General features: G+C 44.7%; 2 protein-coding genes and 2 long non-coding RNA genes across 6 annotated transcripts in view; 2 read left to right on the top strand and 2 right to left on the bottom strand.

Moving 5' to 3' along the window:
* Nucleotides 1-3,154, bottom strand: part of LOC120991122 (zinc finger protein 501-like) — a 200,565-nt gene extending 197,411 nt beyond the window's left edge. Inside the window, exons 1-2 of the mRNA XM_040420012.1 lie at nt 3,103-3,154; nt 8-1,375 (exon numbers count right to left, since the gene is read on the bottom strand). Of these exons, the coding sequence (XP_040275946.1) occupies nt 8-1,364 (1,357 nt within the window). The 5' untranslated portion in view covers nt 1,365-1,375; nt 3,103-3,154. The remainder of the gene's footprint in view (nt 1-7; nt 1,376-3,102) is intronic.
* The window catches only part of LOC120991124 (zinc finger protein 585A-like), a 2,129,672-nt gene that overhangs the window by 477,513 nt on the left and 1,641,012 nt on the right, over nt 1-11,147 (top strand). The window lies entirely within an intron of this gene.
* The window catches only part of LOC120991191, a 29,165-nt gene continuing 24,775 nt past the window's right edge, over nt 6,758-11,147 (bottom strand). The window contains exons 1-3 of one of the 3 annotated variants that reach the window (XR_005776542.1): nt 7,623-7,677; nt 7,118-7,231; nt 6,758-6,802 (exon numbers count right to left, since the gene is read on the bottom strand). This is a non-coding gene — a long non-coding RNA (uncharacterized LOC120991191). Of the gene's footprint in view, nt 6,803-7,117; nt 7,243-7,622; nt 7,678-11,147 lie in introns of those variants that run through there. The other 2 variants (XR_005776544.1, XR_005776541.1) reach the window with 2 other exon arrangements.
* Nucleotides 8,890-11,147, top strand: part of LOC120991194 — a 29,975-nt gene continuing 27,717 nt past the window's right edge. Inside the window, exon 1 of the long non-coding RNA XR_005776547.1 lies at nt 8,890-8,933. This is a non-coding gene — a long non-coding RNA (uncharacterized LOC120991194). The remainder of the gene's footprint in view (nt 8,934-11,147) is intronic.

The raw sequence follows: 11,147 nt of genomic DNA, 5'->3' as shown, positions 1-11,147 counted from the left end.
ATCTGATGTTTAACAAGATTTGATTTTTGTGTAAAGCATTTTCCACATTTTGAACATGAATACGGCTTCTCTCCTGTGTGAATTCTCTTATGTCTAAGAAGACTTGATTTGTCTGTAAAATATTTCCCACATTCAGAACATGAATATGGTTTCTCTCCTGTATGACTTCTCTCATGTGTTAAAAGATATGCTTTAGTTTTAAAACATTTCCCGCATTCTGAACATGAATACGGCTTCTCTCCTGTGTGACTTCTTTTGTGTCTCACAAGACTAGATTTCTCTGTAAAACATTTCCCACATTCTGAACATGAATATGGCTTCTCTCCCGTGTGGCTTCTCCCATGTGTAACAAGATTTGATTTAGTTTTAAAACATTTTCCACATTCTGAACACGAATATGGCTTCTCTCCTGTGTGACTTCTCTCATGAGAAACAAGACTTGGTTTTTGTGTAAAACATTTCCCGCATTCTGAGCATGAATACGGCTTTTCTCCTGTATGAATTCTTTCATGTCTAACCAGACTTGATTTCTCTGTAAAACATTTCCAACATTCTGAACATGAATATGGTTTATTTCCTGTGTGACTCCTCTCATGTATAACAAGATTTGATTTATCTGTAAAACACTTCCCACATTCTGTACATGAATATGGTTTCTCTCCTGTGTGACTTCTCTCATGGGAAACAAGACTCGATTTATCTGTAAAATATTTCCCACATTCCGAACATGAATACCGCTTCTCTCCTGTGTGACTTCTCTCATGTCTAACAAGATTTGATTTATCTGTAAAACACTTTCCACATTCTGAACATGAAAATGGCTTTTCTCCTGTGTGAATTCTTTCATGTCTAACAAGATGTGATTTTTTTTTTAAACATTTCCCACATTCTGAACATGAATATGGTCTCGGTCCTGTGTGATATCTTTCATGTACAACAAGATCTGATTTATTTGTAAAGCATTTCCCACATTTTGAACATGAATACAGCTTGCAACCTGTGTGAAGTCTTTTATGGTTAACAAGACTTGATTTCTTTATGAAGCACTTCACACATTCCGAACAGGAGTATGGCTTCTCCCCTGTATGAACTCTTCTGTATGTAGAAAGAATTGATCTTTTTGGTAACTCTTCAACATGTTGAAACCTTTTAACCCTGTTTTGACCTGTACTTGTGGTAACAAACTGTGACTGGTCAGGAGAAGGCTCCTCATGAATAGGTCGATTATGTGATAGATCTGTACTGTGAAGTTGTGGATATACATTAAGGGTAATGAGATTTTCTCCTGAAGAGCGCAACATGATATCTTCATCTTCTGCTTTATAATTCTGTGATAACATGAGGTTTCCCTTCCCAGAATTCATACTGGGATTTTCTGTTAAGATAAAAATATCAATTTGTATTTTTTTCCCCAAAACTAGAATGTAGACAAACAAAACATTTTTATCAGGCTGGAAGTGGATCCATCAGGAAGGAGAACTAAAAGCCATTGATTTTGAATGCACTCCTGGCTTTGGTTTAAAAAAGTGCACCAAAAACTGAATGTGCGATTCCAGCCTTATAAGGCTTTGTTTAATACTCTGATAAAGTTCAGGATTCTGGTCTACACCGGTCACCACTTATATCACAGAAATCTAGTTAAAGAATTTGAAAAACCCAACTATGTCTGGCAACCAAACCTGCCTTCTGCGAATAAATTTGGCAATGTTTTGCATCAACTTAATACAAGTTAACTTAAAAAGGATCTGTTAACACATTCCTCAACACAAACTGCAATTCATTTTTAATAAATTGATCTTTCAGACCCGATGAAGCTGGTGGATTCATTAGAAAAATCCATGCTATAATACCTACCTAGGGTTTAGCTGACAAACACTTGTGCCCTTGACCCAATCCCATCCTACCTCATCCCTAACTTCACCACTATAGTTATCCATGCCCTAACCCACCTCTTCAACCTATCGCTAACCCCTGGCATCTTCCCTTCTTCATTTAAACATGCAACCGTCACACCGATACTCAAGAAACCTTCCCTGGACCCATCCTTTCTATCCAGCTATTGTCCCATTTCACTGCTCCCATTGGCATCCAAACTCCTAGAACAACATGTCCATCTCGAATTGTCCTCTCACCTCTCATCCCACTCACTTTTTGATCAGATGCAATACGGCTTCAGGCTAAATCACTGCACTGAAACTGCCCTAAGTCACCAACGATCTGCTAGCTGCCAAAGCTAAAAGTCACTACTCTGTGCTCCTCCTTCTTGACTTTTCCTCTGCCTTAGACACTGTTGACCACTATCTCCTCCTACAAATCTTCTCTTCAAAGACCTAGCCCTCTCCTGGATCTCCTCGTACCTCACCAACAGAACCTTCAGCGTTTCCCATTCACACACTACCTCCTCATCACGCCCCCTTTCTATTGGTGTCCCTCAAGGCTCTGTCCTGGGTTCCCTGCTTTTCTCCACTTATACATTCGGCCTTCAACGGCTCATAGAGTCACATGGCTTCCAATACCACCTCTATGCTGATGACATTCAAATCTACCTCTCCGGCCCAGATGTTGCTTCCCTCCTATTAAGAATCACAGCGTGATTGCCAGCAATATCTTAATTCTTCTCTTCCCGCTTCCGAAAACTCAACATAGAGAAAATTGAATTCATTGTCTTTCCCCCATGTCTCTCAGGCCCCCTACCTGACCTGTCCATCACAGTTAATAGCACAACATTTTCTCAAGTCTCGGCAGCCCATTGCCTGGAGGTAACATTGGTTTCTGCCCTGTCCTTTAAGCCACACATCCAAACCCTCACCTCCACCTGACATTTACAACTTAAGAACATCTCTCATATTAGAGCCTTCCTCACCCCTGAGTGAGCTAAAATATTAGTGCATGCTCTCATCATCTCCTGCCTGGACTACTGCAACATCCCCCTGTGTGGCCTCCCATCCAGCACTCTCGCTCCCCTCCAATTATTTCTCAACTCTGATTGCTGTCACCTGGATAAAGGAAACACTGGCAGCAGCCGGTGATCAGATTCTCCTCCTGCCCTCAAGGCACGTAGGACAGAATCTGAAGTCACTTTCTCCATTTATGATTCCATACCTGTGGTGACATCTCCTGGAATGTCCTCCTCCACCTCACTCTTACACAGGGGATCGCCCATCATCCTCTCTTCTTCATCCTCCACTTTAATATCAGTCAGATCTTCCCCCTGATTTGTCATCTGTAACAGTTTAGTACAATACAGCAGACAGGAGGGAAATCTAACAGATCCACATAAGAGACCCCCACAATCTATGACCCCTCTATAACTGCAGGACCCCCCTATATAGATGTGTATAGGGCTCAGCTCCATCTACCTGAGGATTCTCTGGGACATTCTCCTCTGGACAGTCCTGGGAATACAGAGGACAGGGACATCTCTCTGGTGGATTTCTCCTCCTGGATCCATCTGTGGAGACACAAGCACACAGTGACTGAATACATGGCCTCCTGTAGATCTGTCTATAGATCAGACACTTCTCTCAGATCCTTCTAGGTTTAGTTATCAGGGGAAATAAAAATATTGTGCTCCTCACCACCTGTACCGAGGTCCCAGCACCTAGCAGACCACAGGCCTGAAGCAACCTTTGGTCTATGAGAGTGAATGGTGGACAGATGGCTGACAGCTCCTTCTCCACATTAGTACATTCTAAAGATGAAGATACAGTTATATAGGGCAGAGGCAACTTTTTAAGAGCACTCTGCAGCACCAAATGACACCTCTGCTTATGAGGTAAATTTCCAGGGAGGGAAAGCACAGTGAAGACCTTTATCCCACAAAGTACATGGATAATGTAAAACAACTACTCCCAGTCTCCTTTCCACCAGGCTCTGATGTGTTTGAGAAGGTTCTATATCTATATCCTCCTCCAAGTCTCCTTTCCCTGGGAAGAGAATTCTTTTCTCTAAGGAGCTGTTATAGTGAATGGGGGAAAAAGACAAATATCTGATGACAATTCCTGGATATTTTCGCTGAGCCCATGTCAGCTCCATGAGAGAGACGGCCGCACTGCTGAACAGGAACAGGAACCCTGGAGATCGCTGAAACCCCTATTCTCCATTGTAGGAGGATTCATTACAAGGACGGTTACACCCTTCTCAGTATATACACCCATCAGCCAAAGCATTAATACCACTGACAGGTGCAGTGATTATCTGGTGACAATGGCGTCCGTCAGATCGGAGTTGATGTTGGAAGAGGGAAAATAGGTAGGAGTAAGGATCTGAGCAACTGGGTATGTGGTGATTAATACCTATCAAAAGTGGCCCAAGGAAGGACAACAATTTAACCAGTGACCTGGCCATATGCCCACAGCTCACTGCTGTCATTCCTGTCCACCACTGAAAGTTCCTAAAATGGGTTTCTGAGCATCAGAAATTAGCAACTGAAGAATGCAGCCTGGTCTGATGAATCAGGTTACAACATATGGACGGCCGGGCATGTGTCTCAGTTATCTGGTGAAAAGATTGCACCAGGTACACCTGATTTCATGTGGGTATGATATGTACCACCTACCTAAACATTATGCAGACAAGTACCCTCCTCCATGGCAGTGGTGTCCCCTAATGGCAGTGACCTCTTTCAGCAGAATAATGTCCAGCCAACCTGCAAAAACTGTCTAGGAATGAGGAACATGACAAACAGATCAAGGCGGTGACGTCTCTAGATGCCCAGATCTCAATCTGATCATCATCTGTGGGATGTGCTGGAAAACAGGTCTGATCTATGGAGGCCGCACCGAGGAACTTACAGGACCTGCCTTAGAAGCTAGTCTCCCCTTGTTTGTAGACATGGGCTATGGTCACTAAATGAACGTGAGGAGAACCGCTCTAAACTCCCTCACATGATGAGAATCCTCCTCCAGAGCCTCCCCTGAAGTGGGAAAGATGCAGTTAGCTCCCATCCTGACGGACTTGTATCTGAGGCAGTTACTATGGGATTCCTCTTACCCACTGACCTCTGTCGTCTGCAAAAAAGAAGCAATTCTACCATAGTATTATAAGTTTCATTTTTACGGCATTCCCTATGCGGTAAAACTAACCTGTTTCTTTCATTGTGATACAAGAGGCTGGTGCTCCTCCATTACATGTCACTGCACACACATGTATACACTGCACATGACGGCTCTTACCTTGTGATATAAGAGGCTGGTGCTCCTCCATTACATGTCACTGCACACACGTGTATACACTGCACATGACGGCTCTTACCTTGTGATATAAGAGGCTGGTGCTCCTCCATTACATGTCACTGCACACACATGTATACACTGCACATGACGGCTCTTACCTTGTGATATAAGAGGCTGGTGCTCCTCCATTACATGTCACTGCACACACGTGTATACACTGCACATGACGGCTCTTACCTTGTGATATAAGAGGCTGGTGCTCCTCCATTACATGTCACTGCACACATGTGTATACACTGCACATGACGGGTCTTACCCTGTGATATAAGACGAAGGCACGCCGAAACGCGCGTTGGGGTAGCGCCATCCTGGGTGACATAGCACACAGTCTCTTTCAGGTGAGTCTCTGTTCTTTTTTCACCTACACAGCATTTGACTTAGGTTACAACTTACACCTGGTCTTCACTGTGGTTTGCTCTCCATTTTTTATGTTGCACCCGCAATACAAACCCTGTTTCACTGCCGTGTTGGTTTATTTTTGACTGTTGACTCGCCTGTGCATTTAAGGTTACCTTTTTTTCGGTCATTGGTTGGTCATTGCACCATGTACATTCTATTTGATCAATATACATATGTTTTACAATTGATACGTGTGCTATCCCAGGGTGGAGCTCTTTATTTGCTCCCATTCACTTTTTAATGGCATATCATTTACCTTCTTCTTCATATATATATTTTTTTTAATCATGTTATAATCAAATAAAATATACTTTTATTTTTTGTACTATGAGCTCCATTTCCTTGTTTATTTCACTCGGGAGCTAGTACCGAGTCACAACTACGGGTGTCCTCTGTGGTCATATTGGGTGGACACTGTTCTTCATTCCCCATTTGGACACCCTTGGTCTTTTTTGTTTTCCTGTGATATAAGAGGCTGGTGCTCCTCCATTACATGTCACTGCACACACGTGTATACACTGCACATGACGGCTCTTACCTTGTGATATAAGAGGCTGGTGCTCCTCCATTACATATCACTGCACACACGTGTATACACTGCACATGACGGCTCTTACCTTGTGATATAAGAGGCTGGTGCTCCTCCATTACATGTCACTGCACACACGTGTATACACTGCACATGACGGCTCTTACCTTGTGATATAAGAGGCTGGTGCTCCTCCATTACATGTCACTGCACACACGTGTATACACTGCACATGACGGCTCTTACCCTGTGATATAAGAGGCTGGTGCTCCTCCATTACATGTCACTGCACACACTTGTATACACTGCACATGACGGGTCTTACCTTCTGATATTAGAGGCTGGTGCTCCTCCATCATGGCCTCCTTGTACAGATCCTTGTGTCCTTCTATATACTCCCACTCCTCCATGGAGAAATAGACAGCGACATCCTGACACCTTATAGGAACCTGACAACACAATGACATCGTCATCACCCAGACCCCTCCAGTGCTGTTCCTGGAGAATTTTCCAGCATTCCCAGCAGTGTCACCTCTCCAGTCAGCAGCTCCATCATCTTGTGGGTGAGCTCTAGGATCTCCTGGAGATGGATGATGGGAGTCACACAGTCCCCAGATGTCTTCTTCCCTATTGTGTACTCCTGTGGATGGAGAGAGACACTTAGGGAATAAACCCTTCAGGGGCCATGTGCTCTCCTCCGGCCCTTTCCTCCTGGGTACAACGTGCCTACTTACCTTCTCATGGCTCCTACAACATGACTATTGGTCACTGGTCACATGATACATCACTCACCATATTGGGGGCTGATCTTCAGGTTCTCCATCACTTGGAAGGTCTGGAGGCCGTTCTCCAGGACCCTGGACTCTTCCTATCACTTCCTATGATGGATTCTCCTCCCCGATGTCTGACTTGTTACAGAATACAATAAAGAGGAGAGAAATCTAGAAAAGTTTACCTCTCCGCTCAGCAGGGAGATGATCTCCAAGGTGAGGTCTAATATTCTTCTGCTGATCTCCTTCCTGTCCATCCTTGGTGGCTCATTCAGGAGAAGGCTCGTATTGCTGGTTTTCTTCATTCTCCCTCCAAAAAAAAGGAATAAAGTTTAATCAGTGAGTCCCATGTCCCCGATAATGAGGCAGAGAAAAAGTACAACTCATCCCGCAAAACTCAGACCCTCATAAAGCTGCACTGACGGGAAAACCCTGAGCTCCGGGTGTATCTAAGCTCCTGGCAGTGCAGTGTGTATCTAAGCTCCTGGCAGTGAAAACCTCATTCACACGGAGCAGATTCCCTCATCCAGCACAGAATGATGACAACCCCCACTATCCCCACTACTACTCCTCCCCCCATTATACTAAGCTGAGGAGCGGAGAAGGATTCCTTGTGTGTAATGGAGGAGAATCTCCAGAGGTGACATGTCTGAGCTCTCCACCACACTGTCTCCTCACAGCTCATCTTACCTGCAGGCTGGAGGAATGGCTGATACCAGAGAGAACAAGAGCCCTGACTACCGACCAGGACCTGCCCAGTATCTGCTGCACTGCCAGAGCTGAAGGACCTGGGGTGACGTTACCGTCATGTGATCTGTGCAGGGGGCGTGGCTCAGGAGTAGAGAGAAGAAGAGGTAGTGAAGGACCTGAGATGACATCACTATCATGTGATCCGTTTCTGCCCCTCACCCCTCTGCTGTAATTACATGACAGTGACATCACCCCAGGTCCTTCAGCTCTGGCAGTGCAGCTCAGACATGTCACCTCTGGAGATTCTCCTCCATTACACACAAGGAATCCTTCTCAACTCCTCTCGTGGCCCCTGGAATCTATGTGGTAGGGGTCTGAGAAGCGGGGCCCCTCCAGGCTCAGGAAGTGCGGTTTTGGAGGTGACATCTAGGCTTGTCCCCTGGATGATTTTCTCTCTTCTTCTCATAAAGGCGCCTGCAGTACTAGAAGCCTCCAGCTCCTCCAGTTCTCTCCTCTTCTCCTGAACGACCACTAAGGATGGACAGAAAGGAGATCAGCAGAAGAATATTAGACCTCACCTTGGAGATCATCTCCCTGCTGAGCGGAGAGGTAAACTTTTCTAGATTTCTCTCCTCTTTATTGTATTCTGTAACAAGTCAGACATCGGGAAGGAGAATCCATCATAGGAAGTGATAGGAAGAGTCCAGGGACCTGGATGACGGCCTCAAGACCTTCCAAGTGACAGAGAACCTGAAGATCAGCCCCCAGTATGGTGAGTGATGTATCATGTGACCAGTGACCAATAGTCATGTTGTAGGAGCCATGAGAAGGTAAGTAGGCACATTGTACCCAGGAGGAAAGGGCCGGAGGAGAGCACATGGCCCCTGAAGGGTTTATTCCCTAAGTGTCTCTCTCCATCCACAGGAGTACACAATAGTGAAGAAGACATCGGAGGACTGTGTGACTCCCATCATCCATCTCCAGGAGTCAGGAGGGCGGAGCAGGACCCCTCACCCCATCACAGAGCCTCCCCCTCACCCCCTGATACATGAGCAGAAGATCCTAGAACTCACCCACAAGATGATGGAGCTGCTGACTGGAGAGGTGACACTGCTGGGAATGCTGGGAAATTCTCCAGTAACAGCACTGGAGGGGTCTGGGTGATGACGGTGTCATTGTGTTGTCAGGTTCCTATAAGGTGTCAGGATGTCACTGTCTATTTCTCCATGGAGGAGTGGGAGTATATAGAAGGACACAAGGATCTGTACAAGGAGGCCATGATGGAGGAGCACCAGCCTCTTATATCACAAGGTAAGACCCGTCATGTGCAGTGTGTACACGTGTGTGCAGTGACATGTAATGGAGGAGCACCAGCCTCTTATATCACAAGGTAAGAGCCGTCATGTGCAGTGTATACACGTGTGTGCAGTGACATGTAATGGAGGAGCACCAGCCTCTTATATCACAAGGTAAGAGCCGTCATGTGCAGTGTATACACGTGTGTGCAGTGACATGTAATGGAGGAACACCAGCCTCTCATATCACAAGGTAAGAGCCGTCATGTGCAGTGTATACACGTGTGTGCAGTGACATGTAATGGAGGAGCACCAGCCTCTAATATCACAAGGTAAGAGCCGTCATGTGCAGTGTATACACGTGTGTGCAGTGACATGTAATGGAGGACACCAACCTCTTATATCACAAGGTAAGACCCGTCATGTGCAGTGTATACACGTGTGTGCAGTGACATGTAATGGAGGAGCACCAGCCTCTAATATCACAAGGTAAGAGCCGTCATGTGCAGTGTATACACGTGTGTGCAGTGACATGTAATGGAGGAGCACCAGCCTCTTATATCACAGGGTAAGACCCGTCATGTGCAGTGTATACACGTGTGTGCAGTGACATGTAATGGAGGAGCACCAGCCTCTTATATCACAAGGTAAGAGCCGTCATGTGCAGTGTATACACGTGTGTGCAGTGACATGTAATGGAGGAGCACCAGCCTCTTATATCACAAGGTAAGAGCCGTCATGTGCAGTGTATACACGTGTGTGCAGTGACATGTAATGGAGGAGCACCAGCCTCTTATATCACAGGGTAAGAGCCGTCATGTGCAGTGTATACACGTGTGTGCAGTGACATGTAATGGAGGAGCACCAGCCTCTTATATCACAAGGTAAGAGCCGTCATGTGCAGTGTATACACGTGTGTGCAGTGACATGTAATGGAGGACACCTTGACACTTTCCTGTTTCGTTGGGTGCTGAAGGGCACTCTTAAAATAAAATCACCCTTCACAAAATTAAAGAGGCTGTCTTATAATTAATAAACAGAAACTGGCAGCATCATGCGAAAAAAAACACCAGGACTGCCCCTTTACCTTAGACACCTTCTTCAGAGTCCTGGTAACAGAAAGTGGTGAGCACACATGGTCTACACTTTACATGTTATATATTGGCACATGTATTGTGGAAACTCAAAAAATGAACCAAGAACAGTTTTTTCTCCATTAGTCCATATATACAGAACAAGAGCAGATACTGAGGATTACACCCAGTATACTGGACAGGAGAAGTGGTACTGTGCAGTGTATATATATACAGAATAAGAGCAGATACTGAGGAACTCTTTTTAATTTTATACAAAAATACAAAAACTTTGCCATAAAATTTCCAAACAAGATATAAAACAAGGTATAAAGTATATACACTTACCCTACTGGCCCAGCTACATGCATACTATCTCATTCATACCTACTAAATAGAGAAAATGAAAGAGAAAAATAAACCTAGCCTAACCTAAACATCCGGACACGGCTGAACTCTGACTATATACAAATTTATACAAATTGTTTATAACAGAAAATAAATGACAACTTGTCACAATAAATAATCAACACAAATGAAATTATCATAATAGAAATTATAATAGAAATATCAAATAAAAATACATTATTCTTTTTTTATATATTATTATTTATTTTTTTATACACACATACATTTATGAGAAAACACAAACCTATACTATCCCTACCAATCTATCTATCCCATCACCTTCACCCAGGGCCAACCTCCGCCTCTTGTCCCTCCATGAGGCCAGCCCTTCCACCACCACCCACACCCAGCCCCTCGCCTCATGTCCGCATAGTCCAGGGCTGGATGCAGGCTTTCCCACACAAAAATATGAAACCCCCCACCCCATCCCACCCAACCTAACTACACCCCATTTACCCTATCATACAATATATACATCTTATAACAACCATATCAATCTATACAAACCCGAATGCCCAAGTTCAGTCATTTGCAAACCTTTCTTCAAAAACTCATCTTAAATACAAAACAAAAACCTAATGTGAAAGCCTCAGCCCAACACCAGGAAAAGTGCTACTGAGGCTAAGGCACATCAAAGGTGAAGCCTCTCCAGAGGTAAGAGACCCCATCCGTACCCACCTTCTCGCACTCAAGAGAGCGAACCTTCGCCAGGTCACCTAGAATGTTCCTACACACCTCTTCCACAGGGA

This window comes from Bufo bufo, chromosome 2 (assembly GCF_905171765.1).
Source record: "Bufo bufo chromosome 2, aBufBuf1.1, whole genome shotgun sequence".
NCBI lineage: Eukaryota > Metazoa > Chordata > Amphibia > Anura > Bufonidae > Bufo > Bufo bufo.
Note: the sequence above shows the minus strand (reverse complement) of the source record. Positions and strands in the feature narration are given on the sequence as shown.